We start from the raw sequence: 27,944 nt of genomic DNA, 5'->3' as shown, positions 1-27,944 counted from the left end.
CAATTCTTGAGGGGACCATTTAGGGATCTGGGGCAAATCTGTCAGGGATGGTACTTGGTCCTGCCATGAGGGCAGGGGACTGGACTCAAGGACCTCTCAAGGTCCCTTCTAGTTCTATGATATGGGTATATTTCCATATATTATGTTAAGTGTATTAAATCATTCCACTCTCTGGCTCTAAATTCTATGGATTACTCAGGACAATGAACAAAAATACCTTTCACAAGATCCCATGTTAAATCACAATCCTTCTAATTAGCATGTAAATGGAAATGCTTTTTACGCAATCCAGCAGGACTCATAGCCTCAAGATATAGATGCTATGGGCCAGATTGTCAATTTGTATAAATTGTCATAGCTCAGTTGGAATCATAATGATTTATAGTAGTATCTGAGGATTAGGCCTTAAGATTTGAGAAGGATAAGACACTTCCATAGGTAATTAGAACACCTATCATTAAAGTAGATGTATATTCAGAAGAAATATTACTATGAATGTTTTAGTTAGCTGATTTATGCCACACGTTGGAATAAGGAAGACACTTCCCTACATGGAGAAGTGATTTCATAACTGACTTGCATAGGGTTTCTTGAAGGATCAGGTACTGGCGATGTATGGACCAGATACAGGAGTAGGTGGATCACTGATCTGACCCATTATGGCAATCCCCATGTTCCTAAACAGGAAGTAATGCACTTGGCGGCACCCAGGGAGATTTCGATGTAGAATCCCCGGGCTGGAGGAGCCCTCAGGAGCCAGGGAGTCCAGCCCCCTGCCCAGGCAGGACCAAACCCAACTCCGCCAGGGCTTGGTCCAGCCGGGACGAGATTCCACCCTCCCCAGGGAGCCCAGCGCTTCGCCCCCTCTGCGGAAACGGGTTTTCCTGACACCCAGGAGGAACGGGCTCACTTTGAGGCGAGCTCGGTCCCAAGGCGCCTGAGCAGGGAGGGGCCAGGCGGCCCCGCTAGGCCCCGGCGGTCTGACGGGCCCGGTGCAGGTACGTGCCGGGCACTGGCTAAGGCGGGCGGGGAGCGCGCGGCCAGTGCGAGGCGTCCGGCGGGAACACGAGCAGACGCGGGGAACGTTGGCTCCGGGGCCACGTGCCGCGCGCGACCACTCCCGCCTGGGGCGAAACTAGCGCAGCTGCAGGAGGGCGACCAGGACGCGCCCGAACGGTGGGTGCCAGGGCTCGTGCGGCTGGGGGCGGGGCCGCCCTGCGGGTGGGGGAGGGGACGGGCAGTTTCCAAGTCTCACGGCGCCACCCTACTTGCAGCCCCCAGGTCGGGGGGGGGAGAGAAGTGGCTGGTCACGTGGCGGGGGCGCCTTCTTAGCTTCCGTGCACGTGACCCTCTTTTGCCTTCCCTTGGAGGCCTGAGGGCCAGGCGCCCCCTCCCCGCGCGGAAGTGACGTGCGGCTGCTCAGTTGCTGCGCAGCTCTCGGGAGAGGGACGGAAGGCGCCGCCGGGACACTCCGCAGCAGCAGGAGGCGCAGGGCCCAGCCGCCCCTCCAGCTCCCGCCCCCTCCGCCCGCGAGGCTCCGCCCCCAGGCACCGAGCGAGCGACAGCGCTAGGGCCGGGGCCGCCACCACGAAGCGCCGCAGCCCGGTGAGTGCGGGCTGCGGATGGCGCCGGCTTCCGGACCCCTCCCGCGCCCGGTACAGGATGGGGCCGGCGCCGCTGCCTCCCCCGCGGCCTGGGGGTGCGGGGCCCGGGAAGGGGGAGCCGCCGGCCCGGGGTCCGCTTACCTGTGCCCCGGGTGCGACCCCAAGCCCGCGGGGCTGCCGGCCTCTGCGTCCCTGCCGGCCGGCGGCGGTGACAGCGGCGGGAGTCCGGCCCGCGGGGCCCTCCTGCTCCGGCAGGCCGGCGCTCTGCCCTGCGGCCGCCGAGGCCCCGGGCTGGAGTGGAGGAGGCGCCCCGCGGCGGCGGCCCTCTGAGGCCGGCTGGCAGCGCCGCCCCGAGCCTCCAGCGCCGGTGGGACCCCGCGGGCTGCCGGCCCCGCCACATCCCGTGCAGCGCTAGCAAAGGGCAGGCCGCCGCCGCAGCCATCGCTGCCCACAGGCGCGATCCCCAGTCAGGGAGGCCCCGGGACACTTTCTGTAACAGGTGTCAAACGGCTTGGCCTTGAGGATGCTGCGGTCAAGTGATGGGCCCGGCATCCAGCGGCTGTCAGCCATGTTACTTGCTTAGGCCAAGTGTACTTTTAATTTTGCCCCTCATTTTCTCGGTTCCTGCCCCTGAGAAAAGCACCACCCTATGAAAAGCCAGGAAAGCGGTTAAGTTTTAAGCCCACCTGCAACACGGTGTTGGTACTTCTAACTGATGTTGGCTAAGTGACAGTCCTGCCCAGGCCTCTATGAAAATGAGATTTGTATGCTGCTAGGTGATCAGAGTCGGCAACATTATGTAAATAATATATGCAGCAAATAGTTCCAGTGCATGCTGAGGAATGTGTTTGTGGCCGCTGAGCGTGCAGCTTAATGAAACAGGGCCATTGGCCTTACTATTGTGTTTGTGATTTTTTTTAACCCCTACAACCTACAGAAACGTTTCCATGTCTTTAAAACTTAAATATAAGTTGTGCTTTAGTTGGACATTCCCCTGCAATGTTTGAAAGACACATCACATTTTCCTGCTGAAATTATTTTTATTATTCTATCTGATAAATGAGATTTGTTCCTTTAGTTAAGTGCTGTTGCTTTAGGAATATTAGAAGAGAACTGCTATTTAATAGGTATAATTTTACAATAAATTTAAGATGCTTACTAGTGTATGTTATCTAATCAAGTAGATTTTGTGGGAATGTAATTTCATAGTGAGACTCCTGATTGCAGGTGTTATAAAACACACTGCTATCCAACCTGAGCTTTTTGTGGTAGTAATGGTAGGACAAAAAGCAATGGACTTCTTACATTGCAGCAAGGGAGATTTAGGTTGGCCATTAGGAAAAACTTCCTGCCTGTCAGGGTGGTTAAATATTGGAATCAATTGCCTAGGAGGGTTGTGGAATCTCTATCACTGGAGATATTTAAGAGCAGATTAGACAGACACCTGTCAGAGATGATCCACAGTGCTTGGTCCTGCCATGAGGGCAGAGGATTGGACTCGACCTCTCGAGGTCCCTTCCGGGTCTAGTGTTCTATGTTTAATTTTGTAATTCAACTTCCAGGTTGAAAGGCAAGGCAGAAGGAATTAGGCTTTTTTAGGTTCCATCTCGGTGGAGAACTCATGACAGTTGCCTCATTTCTAAAAATGTGTGCAGAATAAAGTGAAAACTAGCTTTAGGAAAGTGCCCTTACAAGCTAATCATATTGTCTCCATTATGTATCTGGCATTTAGGGCACTGATGAAGCTCCTCCACTGCTGGATTTCTGGCAAATCTTTCAGTGGTTCCCCAGCTCTTTTTTTAGGCGAATAACTCACCAAAAAGAAGAAAAATACAGAGTGAAGTAGTTCCATTCTTTAAAAATTCAGTTTTCCTTCCATCTGAGAATCTGTTTAGTGTCCAAAATCAGCAGAGGGAGAAGTCTTTTTGTAGGACTGAGTTTATCAAGGAACTGGTGACTTAGTTACCTAATCCTGCTTTTTCACAAATTATATAATATCTCCTTAATTATCTCATGAGACACAGTAAAAAGAGCTCTGTTGAACTCCGATTCTGAGTGTGATTGGTGTACCGTTGGGCTACTCTGAGAGAACTTAGTTTCAAATGTGACTAATAGCAATTTTACATCAAGAAGTACGAAGTATGGAGATTAATATTCTATCTGTCTATCTAGATAAATGGAGATTTGTTGCCATTCGTCAGGGAAAAAAATCCAGCTCTTTTGCATTGTGTATTACATCTCATAATAAAATGTAAATAAATTACAAATGATACATATTAACCAGCTGGTTCTTGGAGTTTCCTGTCAGTTTATCGTGCAATTTGCCTTAACTGATAGAAGTAAATCTGACCATTTAAATGGTTTCCTGTAATTTTAAAATTTCCTGTAATACAGAGTCACGTTTTAAGTTCTCAGATACAAGTGCAAGTAGAGTTTCTATATAATTTTTTGTTTCAGCTTTGTAATTCAACCTTTAAAAACATTTAGATCCGCTTGGCATGAGACTGGAAGTCGCACATGGGTACTATTCTCACCTGTGTCAGACTTCCTGTGAAATTTTGGGAAATCACTTACTCAGTCTCCCTCCATTATTTTTGTTTAAAAAAAATGGAGATAATAATTGTAATATTTCTGAAATGTTTTGAGGTCTTTTAGAACTGTAAATCCAAAGTATCCTGAACACCTACAACAGTGCAGGAAGTGCTGTCCTAGACCTTGCCTATGTTGGAAATTTCCACCTATGCAAAACCTCTAGTACAGATTGAATCTCTGAAATCTGGAACTCTCTGAACCCCCGGCACCCAGGAGTGCGAACCCCATCCTAGGGGAGCTCCGGCAGGGCAGCAGCAGGACCAGTGAGCCCCTGTCCCTGGGGAACTCTGGTTGGGTGGGGCAACAGTGGGGTAGCCAACAAGCCCCGTCCCCCTGAGATTCCCAGCAGAGCACAACAGAAGCGGGGCAGCTGGCAAGCTCTGTTCCCGAGAATTCCTGGTCAGGTGGGGGAGAAGCAATGCTGCCGCTGCTGAGCTCCATCCCTGGGGAGATCCCGCATGCCAGAGCCCAAGACTAATGCCTGCAGGTTGGAGCCCTGTGGCAGTGGGGCCGAAGCAGAGCTAGCCACAGGGAGGGGGAGCGTCCTGGGAGGCTGATGGCAGGGGACCTCCCCGATCTGGCAAATTCCCTCATTTGGGATGGGCCAGGTCCCAAGGGTGCCAGACAAAGGAAGTCCAACCTGTAGTGATAAAGTAAATCGTGACTACAACATGCCTAGGGGTTTGTACCTTGTATGGACACCCATGATTGAAATCTTGGCAAAACACTATATAGTTAAGGCAGTGACCAATGTCAACTGTTCAGGGCAAAAGAATCCTGAATACTGGTCTTTGCTTGTAGATGATGAACTGATTTTCAAAATTAAAAGGTCTATTACACATTGAATAATTTTGGAAGTTCATTGAATTATTTAAAGCTTTACATTTCTAGGTTAAGCTTCATAGAAGTAAAATCAATTAGCAAAATCTGAGAACGCCTCATGTAAATTTAGGTTGTGGAGGAAGTAGTCCAAAAATATAGTGACAGATCAGATACAAGGCTAACATGGAAACTTACATAATTTTGCAAGGTGGATTCTAAATTTTGCAAGGTGGATTTTGCAAGGTGGATCTGGGATAGCTAAATGTTCAAGGAAACATTTAAAACTTTGTAGGACAAATGTTGAATGAAAATATAGTAGATTATAGTATGTTTTTGTCTTTAGCAAGCAGCCTGTTTAAGTGAGATTCTTCCCGACTCCTATGATGCAAACTATGTAATGAATGGTTACAGTTTTTAGTTTGCATTTGAGGTGTAGCAGGATGTTTGAATATTAAGATGTAGTGAACTATTAACCCTTTAACTTTTTAGAAGCCTTACAACGTTTTTTCATACATCTTTGTTTCGATGTAATCTTAAAAATTAAGGATGTAAGTGACTAGTCGACTACCCAATAAGGCATGCTTATCGGGTAGTTGAGTAGTGACTCAACTAGTCACTCCCCCTGCCTTGCTGATCCATTCTGGTAACACTTCCTCAGCTCTAATTATAGTAAAGGTGTTTTTCAGCACCTAATTCAGATAGCAAAACAATTTCAACTACCTTAGTCTGTCAGCAAATGAGCTCAGCTTCATGTAACAGTAGCTTTTGGGGGATTAACCAAAGTGAGATTAGGCAAACTTCTGCGGATGGGGAAAATATAGGTTTTTTTTCTATTACACATGTCCAGGCATTCTTCAGAATAAAAATATGAATATAATCTAGCATCAAGGTAGTCCTCACTGAGGATGGTTATTTATTTAGTTTGAAATGTTTTTTTTAACAGAGTGCTTTATAACTTGTGTAGAGACTATGCAGAATAGGAAGTTTTCCTCACATTTGAAGATACAGGCAGTCCCCGAGTTACGCGGATCCGACTTATGTCGGATCCGCACTTACGAACGGGGCTTTCTCGCCCCGGAGCTCGCAGGCAGCGGGACCGCCCAGAGCGCAGCGGTCCCGCCACCTCGACCTCCGGGGTGAGAAAAGCTGCTCCGGGTGCCCCTGGTCTGCTGGGGACCGTCTCCAGCAGACCAGGGACACCTGGAGCAAAGCCGGGGGGCGGAGGGGTCCCGCGCCTCTGAGGCTTTGCTCTGGCAAAGCTGGGGAGGCGCGGGACTCCGCCGCCACTGCCGCTTTGCTCCCGGTGCCTCTGCTCTGCTGGGGACCATCTCCAGCAGACCAGGGACACCTGGAGCAAAGCCGGGAGGCAGAGGGGTCCCGTGCCTCTGAGGCTTTGCCAGAGCAAAGCCTCAGAGGCGCGGCACCCCGCCACCGCTGCGGCTTTGCTCCCCGTGTCCCTGGTCTGCTGGGGGGGGTGGGGCGCAGCTAGTGGCCCCCCCCAGCAGACCAGGGAGACGTGGAGCAAAGCCCCGGGCCTGTGGTAGAGCAGGTGGAGTGCTGCCGGTTGGTCCCGCAGCACCGCTCCTCTGCGCTACTGGACCAACCCGGCAGCACCCCAGCTGCTCTGCCCCAGGTGTCCTGATTCAGCCGCTGCTGATCAGTTTCAGCAGCGGCTGAATCAGGACACCTGGGGCAGAGCAGCTGGGGTGCTGCTGGGTTGCTCCAGTAGTGCCGAGGAGCGGCGGCGCTACTGGACCAACCCAGCAGCACCCCAGCTGCTCTGCCCTAGGTGTCCCCAAGTCAGCTGCTGCTGAAACTGACCAGTGGCTGACTACAGGAAGCCCCTGCCCCAGGCTTCCTGGAATCAGCCGCTGATCAGTTTCAACAACGGCTGAATCTGGACGCCAGTTCTGACTTACATACAGATTCAACTTAAGAACAAACCTACAGTCCCTATCTTGTACGTAACTCGGGGACTGCCTGTACTCGCTTATATGTGATATCAGTTTGCTATATGACTGCAAAAGAGGATTTCAGCAAGATTGGAAATCGCTTGTTCATTTATTGATATTTTACAGATGTGCGCTTTGCTATAGCTTCTGATACATGCGTGTAATACAATAAATGCAGCATTACAGTAAAGTGGATTTATGCTCTAGTGAGAGAAAAACCATGGCTGGCAAGGCTCTGTTTCTCAGTGTCTCCATACCCAGTGTGACCACTTTGTTTATACCAGTAATATTCAATTTTTCCTTAACACGGCTTGTTCCCATTTAGCAATATAGAAAAGGCTAGGGGTTGCAACTGCATGATTTCTAGTACACTAACAAATTGGGTCCTTTACTGAAGATGCAGAAATAATTTTGTCACTGAATTGAATTATGTCTGAGGCTCAGCCCATGCTTGGAAAATTTGTAAGCATTTTTCTATACTGGTATAGCTCCATCCAGTGGTGGAAGCTGCTGGTTTAAACAATTGTACGAACACCTGATGTGTCCAATCATAGCTTCCTTTGTTGTTGGCACAGATGTTGTTTCAGATACTACATGTGTACAAACTGTCCAAGTGTGGATGCCTCTGAAATGGAAGAAATCTGGATTCACTCCATGATTTGGAAATACCAGGACTAAAGGAAAGCTGGGATCTTCTTTTTAAGGCCAAAAGAGGCAGAATGCTTTAAAACATTGAAAGGGGTCAAAGACTGATATGAGAATGAATTGAAGTGTAGGGATGAAAACAGATTGTATAAGAGGAAAGATGTGTAAGGAGATAAAATTAATTGATTTAGAAAAGAGTGAGAAAGAAAGTAAAATGTTACAGGCTAGTGAAATATTAATTCTTAAATCTTACTGTGATTGTATGGAAACTATCCCACCACTTTGTACATGAGCATGGGTGAGTCAGGAAGTGTTGTACAGTGTTATTGCTAATGGAAATTAAGTCAAACAACTCATCTATAGTTTAGTGGGTAATAAATGCCTCTTCAGGTAATATTCACAATTTACATAGCTTAGTATTTAGGGAGTAATTTAACTTAGTTTTTAAATAGGCTTTTTAAATATCCTGAGTGATTTCTCCCCCGCCCCCCGCCCCCCCCCCCCCCCCCCCCCCCCGGCTGGGTGTTTGCCTTCTCTTTTCTAAAAACCTGATGTTTGTATTCCTATAACAGGGGTTCTCAAACTTTGTGATATTCCTGCGACCCCCTAAAATGCTAAATGAATTTGTGTGACCCTCCCACCCTCACTGCTCCAAAGTTAAGCGCAAAAAAAAACCAAACGGGGGGGAGGAGGGGGGAAGAGGGGAGCCAAAGTTGTTAGGCAAAAGTTGCACCACTTTGTCCAGTTTGGGACTGCACACTAACCGCCAATGCACCCACCCCTTCCCCTGAGTCATGCCCCCCAGTCTCCCCATCCTAATGCACTCACAACTGCCTCAGAGCCAGGCCTATTTAAATATATAAATAGTATCCTAGAACCCCCCCCCATCCCAGTGCACTCTCCCCTTCCCCTGAGACAGGCATCTTCAGCGTCGGGAGCCCAGCTCCAATCAAATCTCACACACACACACACACCCCTCCCGCAGAGCCAGGCACGGAGGAACAATCTGACCTTTAAAGTGGCTGCCTTCAGCTTGAAGTTTGTAGGGGAGGCATCACATGGCCAGCTGCTGGTCTCTGCTGGTCACATCGGCCAGAGCAGCGTGCGCTCTGCTCCCACCCAGCCCGGCATCCCCCTGGCATGGCGCCTGGGAACTGTCCCCTCCTGCTTCCCTTCACTAGACTCTGCGGCGCTCTTCACTCCCTCACCCTCGCCAGACGCAGCAATGTTCCGGGTGAAAACTGGACACCCTGAAAACCGGGGAGAAAAATTTTTGCATAAAAAAAAAAACGGATCCAGCTGTGACCCCCACCCCTTGTAAATTGTTTGCGACCCCCTCCCCCCCGGGGGGTCGTGACCCACAGTTTGAGAAATGCTGTCCTATAAGATAAAATTGTTATGTTTGTATTAGGGATGTTAAATACTAGTCAACTATCTGATTTCCTCCCCCCTCCTTCTGCCTCTATCAGAGGCAGCAAAGGACGGAGCAGAGGGGGGACTTCAAAGCCGCAGCGCCACACAGCTGAGCCAGGGATCAGCTGTGTAGTGCTGCCCCTTTCAGCACCACCTCAGCATTTCAAAGGGGCAGCGCTGCATAGCTAATTCCTGGCTTAGCTATGTGATGCTGCTGCTTTGAAACTGTGAGCCTGGGGTCAGCTGGGGACTCCCCAACTGATTCTGAGCTCCGTGCGGCATTTCTGCGGAACCTGGGATCAACTGAGGCCCCCAGCTGACCTTGGGCTCTGCATGGCATTTCAAATCGGCAGCACAGCATGGAGCCCGGGGTCAGCAGGGGACTCTCCCCTGCAGACTCTGGGCTCCATGAGGGCACTTCCGCATTCCTCCTTTGAAGCCCAGTGGGGGCTCTTGTGCATTTCAAAGCGGAAGTGCCTATCGACTAGTTGAGTAGTCCATGGAAATTCCATGACTGCTCGAAGAGTGAATTAACTGCTAGTTAACATCCTTAGTTTGTATAGTGCCATTTTCTGTGGTATTTTGGATTTTCTGTTACACTAGATGTTTTTGCAGAGAGCACAGTGAATTTCTTTGCACAAGTTCAAGGGGTATTTTTGCTTATGGTGCTATGTTCTAGAGATACAGTATTTTGGCAACTGTTTTTATTTATCTTAATCTCACTTGTTTGCTCTTATTAGTGTTTAAATGCTTGCACTCATTCATCTTAGCTAATGAATCTATCCTTATAGTAATATTTTAGTTACTGAGGCTCTTTGGCTTCATAAACTTTGTTCTGTAACTATTTTGTTCCTAGACTACTAGTGTGCCCCTTCATATAACATTTACAAGTCAAGAAAGAGAGAGAGGGGACTCCAGGATAATGGAAAGAGTAATTCTGGTAGCATGCCATTTTGTTACCAGAGATTTTAAGTGAAGTATTGGTGCTAGTAGGCAGAAAAGAGGAGGCATAGCTGCAGATCTATTTAAAAACAGAGGACTGGGCTAGTGAGACAAACTTGGAGACAGTCAATTTTTTAAAAAATTGACAGCAGTACAATTAACATTTACTCTTCTAAAGATCTCTAAAGGGCATTTTATTTTTAGAATTGCTAAGCTGATAGTTTGAGCCTGGAATCCCTTATAAATAAAAACCTCACAGCACAAGTGCATTTCTGTAGCTGTAATTTAAAATATTGATAGATGAGATGGACAATAGAATTGTGAATTTTCCTTCCCATTAATTTAATTTAAACTCCCGCAGAGATTCTAGGGACCCCATAAGCTTGGCTAAGTAGATCTGATTAATTTTCTTGTTTTCTTTTCAGTTACTGAAATCATGAATCCTGTCTATAGCCCTGGATCTTCTGGGGTTCCCTATGCAAATGCCAAAGGAATTGGTTATCCAGGTAAACAACTTAATTTGTATCCTAAGTTTTCTTTTAAAGTGATACTTGTGGATTGTTCACTATAGCCCAGTCAGCATACACTCTAAGGTGACTCACTTACGAATGTTTCCATACCTTTTGATAACTTTCACGTACCAAGTTTATACTACAAGTGCCTTGACTTTGTGTTGTGTTCCTTATGCTAGTTTGAAATCTTAGGGGTGTAACTACATTTAAAATTAACAGCTTGTAGAGAAGCAACTTTATCCCATTGTTGGCTGACAATTTCCCTTTTTTATCCTACAGTTTGTTTATTTGGCATTGGCAGTCTTGTGTGCCACGTATATAAAACCAATTGAGACAGAGTAACAGTGTCAAAGATTAAGAATATTTTAGTGATGCCAGAACTGCAGGACTCTGTGCATTTCCCTTATTTTCTTTTTTGTCACCCCTGTTCTGAGATTTTCTTTCTCATTCTCATCCCCATTCCTCCTTTCTCACAACCTGATGCTTGGTTTGAGTAGATCTGAAGCCTCCAGGAGCACAATAACCAACAGAAGACCATTAGTTAAGCCTATGCAGTGTGAGACATGAATATATAAATGTTTCTGTTGCTATCAGCTGTTTCAAGTGATTATTCTACTACTACATAATTATAGATGAGAGAAGTACCGACCTTTTAGAGCAGAAATTGCTCTGTGCATGATTTTTTTTTTTTTTGTTGTTGTTTTTAAATGTTCCAAGTGATAGACTTAAAACTTCTGTTGGAAGTGTCACTGTTAGGCACTTACGTTAGTTTTATCTTGTTTCTTAGTACACCTTTCAGTCATACTAAATTCATTGTTCGTGTTCACATCCTTCAAATATTCATAGATATTTGTATCCCATCTTAGCCTAATTGTGCGTAAGAATAATTAATCTTCTCATAATTAAATTCTTCCAATACCCTAACATTTTGCTGTTCTCTGAAGCCTTTAATTTATCTTTCTTGCACTGAGGTACTGTTGTAATAATTAGGTCTACAAGTTTACTATAATAATGAGTTCAATTGTACGAAGTATATAAGTTTGTAAAGTGTCACAATAGTAACCTATACAGATAAATGTTAATGGGGAAAAAATACAAGAGGCAAATGTAGTCTAAACAAAAAAGTCTATTGATAAGGACTCTTAAGATAATTCTTGGAAAACCAAAGAAGTGGAACTGGAAAATCAATAAACCAAAATTAGTGTGTCAGATATTATATCTAATTAGGCCAACTGTTGCCTGTTCACTATTCCACCCATCTTTCCCTGTTTGTGTTCTTAAGGATTTTATTTTTGGGGGAAGTAAAAATAGGGAGGAACAGATTTAGCCTTCTGTAATGAAAGGTCCCCACGGGCAGGGGACTGCTCCAGCCCAACCAGTGGGGACCCACACTCAGCCTGGCCCCATTTAAGCAGTTAACTGGTTAAACATAATGTTTAACTGGTTAGCTGATTAAACAGAATTTTACATCCTTAAAATCACCATCATGGAGGCTACCCTCACCACCTCCTGGGATAACTGGCCACCTTCTTCCTAATAAAGAGGCCTATCCTGGCCAGAAAGGGATCCAGGTGACACCATAACCCCTACAAGTTACCGCTGAAATCCAAATTCCACCTGAGATGAAAAAGGATCAGACTTTTAACTTCATCTCCACTAACAACTTCATTTTTCCAAAAGGATAGTGGTTACCACCTAAGATTCCTAAGCAAGGATTTTTCCTTTTTGAAACTCTTTCCAGGTACACAGAGTGAGACCAGAAAATTGCTGACACGATGAAAGTCATGTACTTTATAATTCAAATGCTTTAACTGTTTTCCCTTTTCTGTATCTCCTATAAAAGGTTAAATATTTTTAATAGTGTTTCCTATGATAGAAAGCAGGCTAAAGTCCTAGTATTAACTGAGGTTATATTAACAACTTTAGCCCCCAGTTCCAGGTAGTGCAATAGTGCTCTCAGCTGAAACTAACTTTCCAAAGGTGATAGACTGCATCCATTGCCCATTCTTCTGCTTAATCTTTCTACTGTAAATATCGTGTATGCTATTATGACCATGGTATTTACCAAATAAAATTGTTTTTTACAGCCCGGGAAAAACTAGTAAGTCTCAGTTCAAGGCATTTTCTGTTTTAAAATCTTTAATTAATGCACATCACAGTGCGCTTAGTCTTAATTACGTATTTAAATTGTGGTTACATAACACAGTGGATTTATAGATTAATTTAGAGTCGTGCATCTTAAAATGACACTGGATGCAATAGTAATGTATTTAATTTCTAATACTGACTGTCAATATCTATGTACTTTTTGAGTCTGTATTTTCATAAAGAAGTTACGCATTATGATTCTTTCAGTTTAATATTGTATAAACAAAAGTCAGATGTTTCGTGGCAGTAAAATCATAATACATAGTTGTAGCCATGAAGCATTAAGGCAGGCATGACCAAAGTCCGGCCCGCGGGCCAATTGTGGCCCGTGTTCCAGTTTAATACGGCCCCCCCAGGTAATTTGGCAATATCTATCTTTTATGGCCCCCAACGAATCCATATGTATTGAGATGAATACATTGTAAAATCTCAGTTAATGTCAGTTGGTCTAAATCAGTTATAAATATATTTGGACACAACATGTATACTTGGTGTTATGTTCCTGTTCATATTTTTTGAACTTAAAAGTTGACAGACAACCTTTATTACCAATAATATGTAATGTACTTTACAATGTTCCTGACATATATTTCAGCTTCCTGGATTTTTTTTTCATCTGGCCTTCAGATATGAAAGGCAGAGTGATTTAACACCTGTTTAGATTTGTCATCCATGTGACGAAATGAAAAGTATGCCGTTTGCAATAAACTTTGCATAAAATAGTTAATTTGCATTTAATTTTAATGGTTCAAAGAATGTCAGGCAAAATGGTCGGCCCTCACGCATGTTCACTTCATCAAATCTGGCCCTCGTTGAAAAAAGTTTGGACATCCCTGCATTAAGGAATTGGAAGCATACAAAGTTGCAGACCACCAGTCCAGGTCCATTTGTCCAGAAGACTGAAGCAGAAGACTAAGTTTGATGTAGTGCATAAGCAAGTCTGTTTCTCATTTCTGAATGGATGTATCTAGTGTTTGAGAAGATTTCTTCTGTGCTTGTGAACATTGATGTGTGCTTTCCCAGTTTCTCTCTGAGCCAGGCTTAAGCTGATATTTACCATCACCTGTCCTAGTTTTTCCTGGGAAATTGATCAATATAAAGACAGAGTTCATGTGTGTACTAAGACTTAAGATTATTGCAATATCTTAAAGCAGTTAATCAGTTGCTTTACATATATTTGCAAAGCTGAACAGCTGAAGAAAGTCTTCTTTGAAATACTTTACCATCAGTTTCATTGGCTAGTATATATTGTCTATCTTAATTGATAATTTCTTTCCATTCAGGGTATAGGATTTTAGCTATGATTTAATTCAGCAAGCAGCAAACATTTAAATAGTTGTGTGTTTTTTCATTTGTACTTTAGGTAGTTTGCTAAAAAAGATTTATTTTTGTTAGTATAACTACAAAAGCATTTGTAATCAAATGTAGTGTTTACACCACTAAATTTGGTACTTTTTGCTAACCAGAAGCATACAATATAGCAATATACACTTGTTTAAGCAATTATAGCTAAATGTCAGCTTATTCAGAGTCTAGTTTTGCCATTTTATTCTGTTAGAAAATGGTGAATTGATGGATTAAATCTTAAATTCAACAAAACCTGTCACACTACAATGAGATGTAAATTGTCATTAACTTACAAAATCAGCATTTTAAAAATTTTAAGTAAAATTACCTTAAATGTTCTGAATAAACTTTTTAGGTAAAATATGTTTAAAAGTTATTTGAAAAAAAGAAATACTAACTCTAGTTAGAGCAGTGATTTTTTTTTTCCTGATCACCAAGGGCTAGATTTTTAAAGGTAGTTAAGTACTCAAGATGCAGATAGATGCATAGTGCGATTTTTCAGAAGTCCCTGAGCAAAAGGTTGGATGCTGAACTCCCCTTCAAATCAGGGGGAGTTACTTAAGCATGTTAGGAACCTATCAGCTTCCCTGTGATACTGATCCCTTTGTGAAGCACTTTGGGATCTATGGCTGAAAAAGGTCACAAAGGTTAGTATCTGCACCTTTAGTTCCCTAAATACTCTGGAAAAATCTGGCCTGTGTTCTTCAAGAGTTGGTAGATCACATCCCCTTCCACTTGCCTTTGTTCATAAATTAGAAGAATAAACAAATATTGGTATTCTTTCAGCTGTTTCTTAGTTGTGAGCAAACTAGTCCAAAAGCATTTTCTCTTCTCCTGCAAGCTAAACTGAAGCCAATAGTAACTGAGGCAAAACCTTTAAGAGAAAATAGATACGTTTGGAAAGTGTAGTTTAAAAAGCTGCACCTTATAAATCCATTAAAACTTGATGGACTCGCTAATGTAGCGAATTCTAAGTGATTTTTTTAGTAGATATTTAATTAGTACAGGAAGACTTTATCATCCCCCAAGAACATTCTTGGGATCACCACAAAATCCACAAATATTGGGAGTGCAGAGATGTTCCTGATAAAATAACCACATTTTCTGTATAAAACAATGTAATGATGTAATAGTTTAATGTTTACATATAATAATGCAATAAATATATGCAATATCTAAAATTTCCCAGTATAGCATCATTGCATCTTCAATTTCCTCTGTAAGTTTCAGGCTCTGGTACTAGAGTACACTGAAAAATTGTGGTCATGCTGCGTCGTGTGCTTGGGCTGGTACAATGCACTGCGAATATGTGAAACTGCGAATAGCGAGGGCTTCCTGTAACCTAGATTGCCAATTTCATAATTAACATTAAAGACGACACTAACCTTAGAACTCTTACTAATATTTTTCTTTAATGTTTGAATGGATATTTAGTGCCAAGTTGTTGACTGGTTTAATTTAGTTTTGTGTTATATGAATATGGATTTTTTTTCATAGTTCTGTTAATCATTCAGGGAATTAAACAGGCTAAATTGAATTGATCATAAGAATGGCTGATCTGGGTCAGACCAAAGATACATCTAGCCCAGTAGCCTGTCTGCCGACAGTGGGCAGCACCAGGTGCCCCGGAGGGGTGGACCGAAGACAATGATCAAGCAATTTGTCTTGTGCCATCCATCTCCAGCCTCTGACAAACAGAGGCCAGGGACACCATTCCTACCCCCTGCCTAATAGCCTTTTATGGACCTAACCTCCATGAATTTATCTAGCTTCTCTTTAAACTCTGTTCTAGTTCTAGCCTTCACAGCCTCCTCTGGCAAGGAGTTCCACAGGTTGATTATGTGCTGTATGAAGAAGAACTTTCGCTTATTAGTTTTAAACCTGCTACCCATTAATTTCATTTGGTGTCCTCTAGTCCTTCTATTATGGGAACTAATGAAGAACTTTTCTTTATTCACCCTCTCCACACCACTCATGATTTTATATACCTCTGTCATATCCCCTTTCAGTCTCCTCTTTTCCAAACTGAAAAGTCCCAGTGGCTTTAGCCTCTCCTCATATGGGACCTGTTCCAAACCCCTAATCATTTTAGTTGCCCTTTTCTGAACCCTTCCAAAGCCAAAATATTTTTTGTGAGGTGAGGAGACCACATCTGATAAATGGCATAAAAAGTCACATGCAAATCTAATGCCATCAAATGGCATAGTGATATGGATTAAATTAAATTACTAGATCTAGTTTAGCTCAGGTTTAAAGAGCACAAAACATGCTCTGATAAGTAAAGGATGGAGACTGGGAAGTACTTACTGTCAGATAAGACACTTTTAGTCTCTGTGTGACTAAAACATCCCCTGCTCACTTTTTGATAAGGCTACTGATTCTCTGCTCAGAACTGCTGAATTTAGCAGAATGTTCTGATGCTGAGCTGATCTCTATTTTTAGAAAGCACACTTTAGCTAATGGCGCTTGATGCCTACATAAATACCCAGCATAGGGCAAAACTTTTTCTGGGGACTAAACTTTAAGAAGGGTATTTAAGGAGGATCATAGTAACAAACAAGTACAGGCAGTCCCCGGGTTACGTACAAGATAGGGACTGTAGGTTTGTTCTTAAGTTGAATTTGTATGTAAGTCGGAACTGGTACATATTGTAGGGGAAACTCTAGCCAAACATTTCTCCAGAGCTCAGTTTTATTCTCCCACACCTCACTTCCCTTCAGTCCTTTATTCTCAAGCTGAGGTGTCTGCTGAGAAAAGCCGCTCCACGTCTCCCTGGTCTGCTGGGGGGGAAGCAGCTAGTGCGGGGTTGCCTCACCCCGTTTGTAAGTAGGGATCCGATGTAAGTCGGATCCATGTAACCCGGGGACTGCCTGTAGTAAAGAATGGAAAACATTTGACTTAACACAGTAGTGGGACATGGATAGGAGTTGCTTTATCAGCTACATGTGTTGTGCTGTTTCTTTACAATTCACACAGACAAGTTCCTTTAGGAAAGCCTCAGTTTAGCATGCTGGAAGTCTTACTATGAAGCTAAACCTGTGAAGTAAGGACCCAGGATTCAAAAGCTCAAACAACCCTAAAAATAGCATTGTTAGGTGGGATGATCAGTTTGACTAGGACATAAAATTGAACTAAGGGCCTTTTTCCTGAAACATGTTAACTTTGTAAAAGGCTGTGACTTAGAATCCCCAAAACTTGTTATAGTAAAGAAATACAGCAGATTTCTTTATCCTAGATTTTAATCTTTATGCCTCACAATTTAAGACTTGATTCCTCTCCCTGCAATGTATCTAACACCATATGATTGCAGGTTGCTTTACAAGCCTAGTTAAGACATAGTCACTGCTCCAAAGAGTTGAGAAATGAGTACAGGCAGTCCCCGAGTTACGTCGGATCCTCAGTTACGAACGGGGCTTTTCTCGGCCCGGAGGACGGGAGCGGCGGGACGCCCAGATGCGCCACGGTCCGCCGCCCCCGTCCTCCGGGGTGAGAAAAGCTGCTCCCCGTCTCCCTGGTCTGCAGGGAGACGGGGAGCAAAGCCTTGGAGCACGCCCGCAGCGGGACAGCCCAAGAGCGCCTGGGCTGTCCTGCTGCGGGCGTGCTCCAAGGCTTTGCTCCCCGTCTCCCTGGTCTGCTGGTCGGGACACGGGGAATAAAGCCTTGGAGCACGCCCGGGCTGTCCCGCTGTGGGCCTGCTCCAAGGCTTTGCTCCCCGTCTCCCTGGTCTGACCAGCAGACCAGGGAGATGGGGAGCAAAGCCGCGGAGCACGCCAGCAGTGGGACAGCCGCGGCGCGCCCCGACTGTCCCGCTGCCCACGTCTCCCTGGTCTGCTGGGGGGGGGGGGTGCAGCTTGGGCCCCCCCCCCCTCCCAGCAGACCAGGCTTTCCTTGCCTACCCCTGGGGTAGAGCAGCTGGGGGCTGCCGGGTTGGTCCCGCAGCACCGCTCCAGACCAACCCGGCAGCACTCCAGCTGCTCTGCCCCAGGCGTCCTGATTCAGCCGCTGCTGGTCAGTTTCAGCCGCTGCTGGTCAGTTTCAGCAGCGGCTGAATCAGGACGCCTGGGGCAGAGCAGCTGGGGTGCTGCTGGGTTGCTCCAGTAGCGCCGAGGAGCCGCGCTACTGGAGCAACCCAGCACCCCAGCTGCTCTGCCCCAGGCGTCCCCAAGTCAGCTGCTGCTGAAACTGACCAGCGGCTAACTACAGGAAGCCCGAGGCAGAGTTGCTCTGCCCCAGGCTTCCTGGAATCAGCCGCTGATCAGTTTCAGCAGCGGCTGACGCCAGTTCCGACTTACATACAGATTCAACTTAAGAACAAACCTACAGTCCCTATCTTGTACGTAACCCGGGGACTGCCTGTAATTATGAACATTACTAAATCAGATTTATTTACATTAAAAGCCCTGTATTTTAATTTACCAGTTTCAGATAGCTGTTTAAATTCTGACAGAAGAGACTGTGGGAGTAGTCATAACCCCCCTCTCCTCACCCTCGTAAAAGTGACATCTGAAATCCGTGCATGTTTCAGCAATGTTGCTGTCTACCACCTGGCACTCTGCATTTGGAGAAACAAAATGGGAAATCACTCAGGTCTAAAACAGATTAACTGAAGTATAGTAATGCATATATATGCCACCAAGCATTTGGTTTTTCAGTAACACTTGAAGTCAGTGAAATAACTTAGATTTGTAGTTCGGAGCCAATTATTGTCACCAGATAACAACTTTTAATAAAATCAGTTTTGTTAAAAAAATCAGGTTCAAAAAAGTTCTGAAATTTGAAATTGACAACCTATATAAACAACTAAAGCTATGATTTAACACACTATTAAGGAAATGAAACCACGGAAGTCATTGGCTAAGCACCTAGAACCAAAATCGTTGAAGTTACAAACCAGCTTTTCCAGCAGTACCTTTGACTGCAGAGGCAGAAAAAACCTTTTCTTTCCAATTTATTGAATGGAACAAATTGAATGACTGGTTCTAAGTTAAGAAGCCAGGTAGGAGTTGAAAAAGCAATAATGTTTTTAATGTATAGATTTGAGAGGGAAAAAACCTGAGTGGAAGAGAGCTGCTAAAATTTTGAAGCACATGGGTGACCAGAAACAACCACTTCACTGTCAGTGTTCCTTCTTAATATTTTCCAGCCCTGAGTGGAATGAATTTTCTTGTGTGCACCAATGTGGAGGAGATGTGACACACATCACCTTCATATTGATGAACTTAACAAAATTCATGTGGCCAGAGTGAGGCCACGGAGTTCTCAGTGTGGGGTAGGAATGATAGATAGCGTGTAATTGAATAGTCATTTAACCGCATTAAATCTTAGCGGTTACATGACTATTCTATAGTCTCCGGGCGCGGGGCAGGCAGGCAGGCAGTGTGCTCTGACCTCACTCCTGGGGAGCCCTCTTTGTCTGAGGCAGCAGTGTAGGGTGGCAGGCAGGAGCCAGTTTAAAAACAGGCTTCCTGCGCAGACTAGCTCCCATCTGCTACCCTGCACTGCTGCCTCTGATAGAGGTAGCAGCCTGGGATGGCAGCAGCCCCTATCCATGGAAGGTCCACGCTCCCCACAGACAGAGGCTGGCAGCCTCCACAGTGGGCAGCTCCACAATCTGCTTTTAAGCTGGCTCCGCCCAGCACTGGCTTCTGCCTCCTCCCTGCCCTGCTGCTTCTGTAGGACGCACCAAGGAAGGGGCAAGCGGGTCTGTGGAGCTGGCACATGTGGGGAGCCTGCTTGAAAGCCAGCTCCCACTCCTCCCTCTCCCCTGTTGCCTCTAATACAGAGGCAGCAAGGGACAGGGGGAGTGCATGTATTTGACAAGATAAGCCTGGTCGTATCGGTTAATCATGTAGTCATCTACATGTTGACATCCCTAGTGTGGGAGTGGCTTAGGGCTGGATCAAAGGGCTTCAGCTGTGGGTGCAGGATCTAGCTTGGGAATGAGGGGCTCAGGGCTTGCACAGAGGGTTGCAGACCAAGGCTTCTGGCTGGGGATGCAGGCTCTGGGGTAGGGTGAGGACCTGGGAGTTGCGGGTGAAGGAAAGGGTATAGGCTCTGTACCAGGGGTTGGGGCAAACGAGGAGGGTAGAGGCTCTGGACTGAGGGTCTCAGCATGTGGCAGGGGGTTGGGACATGGGTGGCTCTGTGCTGGGCTTGGCAGGGATTGGATTGGCTCCTATCAGCTGCAGGAGCTTCAGGGCTTGGAGAGAGTGCTCTCTGTCTGCTGCAGCCCTGAGTCCCTGTGCAGCGTTTAATAGCTTAGCTAAGCTCCCCCAATATTTCCTTTGTTAAATCATGTTTAAAAACAAAAGTTTTTAATCAATATTTTCTTATGTAGCCAGCACACTTAAGTGGTTTTATTTAACAAAAATCTTAAAATACTGGTTTTGTGCTTTTCGTTGAATTGGAATTTCCATCCAAATAGAGCTTGACACGCATCACAAATAAAAAGTGATTTGCTGAAGAAATGCATAATTGACCTTTTCTAATGTAATAAACATAAAAATTAAGAATTCATAAATATAATTAAGCAATAATTGCTTTAAGTGTGTAGATACACTGTATCTTCCTGCTCAACAAAAAGAAGCACCAAGTTTAGCATAAAGGCTGTGTTTAGTTGTAAGATCACTAGATTAGTATTTACTGCTTGTTGGTTTCAATTACCAGTTTTAATACTGATTTTAAATCACTCTACCCTCATTTTTATCTTTCACTATGTGCTATTATCACCTTAGAATTTGGGGCCTGTCTTTCTTGATGCTAGTTTAGTCATAGTAATGAGTGTCCAACGAAGCATGTTGCCACTGTGCCAGAGTGAATCACAGATTGTTACAGTAGGTTCAAACTCTCTTAACCAGGACTCTGTGGTCCAGCAACATCTGTGGAGAGCTCTAGTGCCTGGGAGCCCAATGCACGGCAGTGAGGCTTCCTGGCAAGGCAGTGGGAGCCCCACATGCAGTAGTGGGGCTGCCCAGCAGGGCAGCAGGAGACCAGTGCAGCAGCAGGAATAGGGGCGCAGAGGTGACGGGGCTGCTGGGCACTGCAGTGGGAGCCTGGAGTGCACGGAGGCTGTGGGGCTGCCCGGTTGGGCAGTGGGGGCCAGTGAGGGGGAGGCTGGCGGTGGGGCTGGAGCTGGAGGGAGTGACAATGTGGCCAGAAATGAACTACCCATGTCTGGCAAAATCCATCATCTGCTGGTTAGGTCCCGAGGGTGCTGGACCAGGGAGGTCCAACCTGTAGTGAGTGTTATTGTGGATGGTTGAAATGGCAGTACAGGCAGTCCCCGAGTTACACGGATCCGACTTATGTCGGATCCGTAGTTACGAACGGGGATTTCTCGCCCCGGAGAACTAGAGCAGCGGGACGCAAAGCGGCGGAGCACCGGGGGCCGGACCCGCGGCCGCTTCCAGATCAGCTGGAAGCGGCGCGGGTCCAGCCGGGTGCTCCGCCACTCTGTGCAGCGTCTCCCTGGTCTGCAGACCAGGCAGACGCTGAACAAAGCGGCGGAGCACCCGGGGCCGGACCAGCACCGCTTCCAGGCCCCGGGTGCTCCGCCGCTCTGTTCAGCGTCTCCCTGGTCTGCAGACCAGGGAGACGCTGCGCAGAGCCGTGGAGGACCCGGGCCGGACCGCGGCGCTGATCTGGAAGTGCCACGGTTCGGCCCGGGTCCTCCGCAGCTTTGCTCCACGTCTCCCTGGTCTGCTGGGGGTGGACGCAGCTAGTGCCCCCCCCAGCAGACCAGGGAGATGTGGAGCAAAGCCGGGGGCCTGTGGTAGAGCAGGTGGGGCACTGCCAGTTGGTCCTGCAGCACCGCTTCTTGGCGCTACTGGACCAACCCGGCAGCACCCCAGCTGCTCTGCCCCAGGCGTCCTGATTCAGCTGCTGATCAGTTTCAGCAGTGGCTGAATCAGGATGCCTGGGGCAGAGCAGCTGGGGTGCTGCTGGGTTGGTCCAGTAGCTCCGAGGAGCAGCCGTGCTACTGGACCAAGCCAGCAGCACCCGAGCTGCTCTGCCCCAGGCGTCCCAAAGTCAGCCGCTGCTGAAACTGACCAGCGGCTGACTACAGGAAGCCCAAGGCAGAGTTGCTCTGCCCTGGGCTTCCTGGAATCGGCTGCTGATCAGTTTCAGCAGCAGCTGACTTGAGGACGCCTGGTGTTCTTAACTTGAATCTGTATGTAAGTGGAACTGGTGTCCAGATTCAGCAGCTGTTGAAACTGATCAGTTTCAGCAGCGGCTGATGCCAGTTCCGACTTACATACAGATTCAACTTAAGAACAAACCTACAGTCCCTATCTTGTACGTAACCCGGGGACTGCCTGTATAGCAGACATCTAAAAGCAGACAAATTGAAGTTAAATAAAAACAAGATCGTTTAGATGGTAAAGTTGGCTTTTAGTGTCCAGTTTGGGAAACTGTGATCCAGGAAATAAGTCACTTGCTCCCATTTAGAAGACTTCTCTTTACACAGTGAGTTTACTATCTGAGTTCAGTAGGCTGTGAATGCCTTTCAGGGTTTTGTATTCTTTTTGATTATTTAATACCAAAGATAACAATCTGACTGCAATTACTAGTGATCTGGCTAACTTATGCTTTTTTGAAAGTTGTTCTGGCGCCTGAGAAATGGGAACTGTGGCTTAATAGACTTTTTAGCTTTCCTTCTCAACTAGTAGACATTCATCTAGAAAAATTGCTTCAAATTACAGTTTGGTGTTCTTTGGTGAAAAATTGTAATGCACAGCATATTCTCTGGGAACAAGGCATATAGCCACATTGTGTTGCTTATCTAGAAAATAACCTGGAATTGTTTTCTTTTGTCATAGCTGGTTTCCCAATGGGCTATGCAGCGGCTGCACCTGCCTATTCTCCCAGTATGTACCCTGGAGCAAATCCTACCTTCCAAACAGGTATGCAGAAAATGGTTTTTGCTTAGAAATACTCAGAACTCTATTAGAAGCTTTTGAAATTGGGAGGTGAGGAGCAATGCATAAAGATTTTTTTATTTTTTACTTTGAAAACATCATATAAAATGGTGCTCTTGCAAACTAGAGTTCTTGCATCTATTAATGTTTATGCAGTGTCCATAGACAGTCATCCTGTTTTAGAGAAGAGAAAACCTTAACTTGTTTATGGGAAGTTTTGGGTTATTCAGTTGGCAGTCACAAATACTAGGTAGTTCATATCCTTACACAAATTTTTGGTTACATTTGTCACTAGTCCCTTCTGACCTGGCCCTTTAGTTCCTTGTCTCTCAGTATGTCTCTTCCCTTCCTCTTTCCCAAAGGTGTCTGGAATGTCTGCTTTATCACCTTGGATCTTTCATCTCTTAAATTGTATACCCCTTCCTAGCTCAGGACCGTGCCTGTCATGCACCTGCATACAGTGATTGTCCGACAGTTCTAGCAGCAGTGTGCAACAGCTATGATTCCAAGCAGTTTTACTAGTATGTTGCTACCAGGTCATGGGGACAGAGCAGTGTTCAGGAATAAAACACACCTTACACTACTCAGCTAAGGGATGAGAGATTTGGGAGTACGGGGAAGAAAGAAGAAATGCACAGGGGGCCAACACACACATGTGAAAATCTCTGAAAGAATCCCTCCATATGATGAGCTTGATGTTAATATTGGAATGAAGGAGAAACTGTCAGTGTCATCTCTAGTCATAAGAGAAGGGTACATTCAGACAGAGGTCTCTCTTTCAAAAGGAATACTACATACAGATAAGAAATTGCTTACTATCCTTCATAAAATATTAGCACTTGCATAAATCTTGGCTAGCAATGAAAGGAATGATACAGGAGAAACAGTAGCCTGTTTAGCTATTTGCTTATTGCAATTTACTACATTTTTCTAGATAAAGGGTGTGTGTCAGTTGATGTGTAAAACATGCCATAGATGTCTTGGAGCTGAGCAAGAGGGCAGGGAAGAGAAGTGAGGAGCAGAAGTGTAAAGTTAATTGGGAGAATGGAAGGAGAAGAATTTGTATCAAGAGCCTGGTTCCCAAATGGGTCCTTTCCCTTAGCGCTGTAGTGCCCGCTGGTGTTGGAGCCTGCCATCACAGGGATCTTCATCTCCAGTACCCTCTGTGGATCATCGCTTGAGCTATGCAATGGCCCATCTGGTTACAGCTTCCATAACCTCACCCTCCAGCTAAGTCACCTCTTTCAAGTTGATTTCCCTTCTGAATTAACAAAAGTCCAACGAAAGAATTTGCATCAACAGTGATTCTTCTATCTTAGACTACATTGAAGTTTCCTGCTCTTCACTCCTCTTTCTGGGGGCTCCAGAGTTCCTTCTTTGCTCTTTTAGCTGAGTACTACTCCTCCCCCCCCCCCCCCAGGAGGCCCTTCTTCCTAGCAAGTTTCTTCACTGCCTTTCATCCCCATGGGACTCCCTGCGTTTACAGGCCCTATTTCAGAGTCTCCCAGATGAACCTAATTGCTCCCCATGGTTCTCTCCAGTCTGCCCTTTACCAGGTACTTCCTAAACGGGGGAAACGCCTCCCTCACTGAGTTCACTTCCCTCTTTATGTATTTCACCCTGAGGGCCTCCCCCCGGTTAAGTAGTTAACTGGTTAAACATAAACATGTAACTAACTAAACTGGTTAACTAATTAAATGGGATTTTACATCCGTAGTACAGACAGCAGGCATCTGTAGTCTAGTTTCTCTCAATTAAGGCCCAGTGTCAGCAGTTAGTGCTAATTCTCACTATTCTCCTGCATACTTTGTCAGGCGTTAGCTCCATTTTCCTAAGGCCTGAGTGCACTAAACAGAAGATCACTGCTGCTGCAATTGAGCTTTGGAGTTCGATTTAGCAAGTCTAGTTAAGACTTGCTAAATTTGAACTCAGAGGGTACCCTGGCTGGCATGCGGTACTATTTTTGCAAGGAGTAAAGGAAGCCAATGGGAACATTTGCTCCCATTGGCCTCCTGCTGTTGGAATGCCGCCAAGCTTGGCTTAAGGTAAGCAGACTCCAGCTACGTATTCTGCATAGCTGGAGTTGTGTTCCTTAAGCCGAGCTTCTGGGTTTAGTGTAGACCTGGCCTGACTCTCCCCATCTTCGTAGGAGAAGTGAACTCTTTCACTGAATAGGCCCAAAGAATCCTAGATCTGTGTGTTTTCAGGAGTACAGGGACTGAGCCAAGAGCGTGTGCTTCAGTCCCTGCATGTTTGGATAATAATGTATGTAACTCCTAATGTGGACCTCACAAGACGTGCAAAAGCATTCTGGTAGCATAAAGCCTTTTAGCAATCTGTTTTTAAAAATTCATAAGAGATTAACAACAACTTGTGTCTACACAAATTTTGTAAAGATCTTTTGTACTGAATACCAATTAGGGATGTTAAATATCGGTTAGTAACGGAATAGTCGAGTAACCTCATGAATTCTTATTGGTTAGTTGACTATTCTGTAGTTCCTGGGGGCGGCAGCCAGAGTGCTCCAGCCCCACTACTAGGGAGCCCCCTGCCACTCCGTACTGCTGCTTCTGTATCAGAGGCAGCAGAGTGGGGTGGCAGGCAGGAGCTGGTCCATGAAGTGAGCCAGTTTAAAAACCAGCTCCTCTTGCGGACTGGCTTCCTGTTGCCCTGTGCTGCTGCCTCTGATAAAGAGGCAGCAACGCAGGGTGACAGCAGCCCCTGTTGTGGAAGTGGGGTCTTAGCTCCCAGACCTGGTGCAAGCTGGAGCTGAGCCGGGTTGCCTGCCCATCTAGCTACTTAATACACTTTAAATGTAGAGCCACAGTGGGGGTAGGTCCTGGACCCAATGTGAGCCAGAACTGCCAGGCTGCTGGCCAACCTGCTAAAAAATGTAGTGGCAAAAGTGGGGGGCTGGGGGAGGCGGAGATGCGTGCAGTCTATAACCTTAACCTATAAGATTTTGCTTATTTGTTAATCGACTACACTGTTATATTCCTAATACCAATGAGATGTAGGTACATGAGGCTTTTAAGCTGACTCCACACAGGCACCGCTGCCTTCTCTTCCCCCCTGCTGCCTCTGATACAGCAAGGGGGATGAATGTGTGTAGGGGACAGGATTAACCACCAAGCCTAGGCTTATCAGTTAATTGTGTAGTCACCTACATGCTGTGTTTCTAATTGTATTTGTCTTTATGTACCTAATACCTTTAAGAATTTCTACCTAGGAACTGATGATAAAATAGTGATCTAAGTAAGATAACTGTGAACCATGAGGGTTAAAAGTAATAACTGCAGTTGTGTTAATCTGAAACATTGGTGTACAGCTCTGTTCATTTTGTGGCATTTTAAATCAGACTTACTTTTGCTGCAGGTTACACACCAGGCACACCATATAAAGTATCCTGTTCACCCACCAGTGGTGCAGTGCCACCGTATTCCTCCTCACCCAATCCCTATCAGACTGCTGTGTATCCGGTTCGAAGCGCCTATCCACAGCAGAACCCATATGCACAGGTAAAAAGGAAAGCTCTGCTGTTTTGTGCCAGGTCAACAGTCTGTTGCTGTTAAACTTGAAATGTTCCATTGCTTCATAAAATAAAGATGGCCACTTATTTCTACTCGTTTTGAGGGTTTGTTACCAAAATGATTCATGTACATAAAAATGAACTTTCCTGTACATGTGTAAATTTACATGCTTCCCCCTGTAATTCTTCCCTTCTGCTCTGTGCTCTGTGCTCTGCTCTGTGCTGATTAGAACTGCAAACTGTGTTTGCAGTTCTGGGCACTACATTTCAGGAAAGATGTGCTCAAATTGGACAGAGTTCAAAGAAGAGCAAGAAAAATGATAAGTTTAGAAAAAAAATACTTCTAAGGGAAGATTGGGGGAAAAAAAGGGCTTAGTATGGAGATGAGAAGACAGAGAGGACATATGTTTTCAAGTACAGAACTGAACTAAATTACCTCTCAGGATCCTTCCAGTCTTGTATTTCTGTACTTAAGTCAGAAGTTTTAAAAAACAGGTGCCAAAATCAGGCTTTGAAGTCCAGATATGAATATTTGAATACATGGCTTTATCTTACAAAAATGTTGAGGGACTTGCTAAACTTCATGTGGGTTTCTGTTTAGCATATTTGGAAACTTTAATTTCAGTTATTGAAATAGGTCACTAATTTTCAAAAGCGTTTAAGTTACATTTTCTGAATTAGAAACCTGAAGAACAAAGGTTGGAAACTTGAAAATCAGTGAGAATTAAGAGGCTAGGTGCCTAAATCACTAGTACAAATAGCACATTTGCTTCCAAATCTCTTAAGGTAAGATTTCAAAAATGCGTGTGTCTGGTTTTGGAAGCCAACTTTTGAGCATGCCATTTCTCAGGTTCTTACCCTTTGCTTTTGAAGGGCTCCTATGAGAGGATTTGTGGCAGGATCACACTGATGTTCTGCTGGTCAATTTCACTCCACTTCTGCTGTGCCCTGGTGAAAGCAGGAACAGAGGCATGGTTATTTACTGCTGTGGAGTAGACACAGAGGTCTCTCATCCTACTTTTTCCTGACCTTCCAGAGGGTGGTGGATCCATGTAGAGTGCTTCCCCTATGGCCCAGCGTGCAGCAGCATAATAAAACTGACAACAATAGCATCAGTTTCACTCTTGTGAATCACTAGACAAGTATATAGCATACAGTAATGTAAGTGTGATCCTGTGGAGAGGTTTTAAGTGTAGAAGTAAGGAGGAAAGAGCTGGGGCCAGGCTAAATGTCTATGAAATGTGAGCTGAGCTTAGAAGCAGGGATGTAAAAGGGTAAATAGTTAACAAGTTACCCAGTAAGCATAGACTTACTGGCATGCTTACCAGGTAACCAATTAACCAGAGGGCCTGGTCAGCGGAAACAGCCCCTGCAGCCGTGGTGCAACAAGACCGGGGCCAGAACAGCCCTATGGGCGGTGGTTAACCAGTTAAGATGTTGCTTAACTAGTTAACTATTTTAGGAGGTTTTTACAGTCCTACCTGGGAGTTAAGGTGCAGCATGTTGTAATTTTTAAGTTG

At 45.4% G+C, this 27,944-nt stretch overlaps 1 protein-coding gene across 3 annotated transcripts in view; it reads left to right on the top strand.

Annotated features, from left to right (window-relative positions):
* Positions 1–865: 865 nt before the first annotated feature.
* FAM168B (family with sequence similarity 168 member B) overlaps positions 866–27,944 on the top strand; it is a 36,386-nt gene continuing 9,307 nt past the window's right edge. Inside the window, exons 1-4 of one of the 3 annotated variants that reach the window (XM_006125209.5) lie at positions 866–998; positions 10,396–10,476; positions 22,797–22,880; positions 26,271–26,413. In XM_006125209.5, the coding sequence (XP_006125271.1) occupies positions 10,407–10,476; positions 22,797–22,880; positions 26,271–26,413 (297 nt within the window). In that variant the 5' untranslated portion in view covers positions 866–998; positions 10,396–10,406. Of the gene's footprint in view, positions 999–1,155; positions 1,177–1,392; positions 1,606–10,395; positions 10,477–22,796; positions 22,881–26,270; positions 26,414–27,944 lie in introns of those variants that run through there. The other 2 variants (XM_089780881.1, XM_075937460.2) reach the window with 2 other exon arrangements.

Source organism: Pelodiscus sinensis, chromosome 10 (assembly GCF_052426305.1).
Source record: "Pelodiscus sinensis isolate ZL-2025 chromosome 10, ASM5242630v1, whole genome shotgun sequence".
NCBI lineage: Eukaryota > Metazoa > Chordata > Testudines > Trionychidae > Pelodiscus > Pelodiscus sinensis.
Note: the sequence above shows the minus strand (reverse complement) of the source record. Positions and strands in the feature narration are given on the sequence as shown.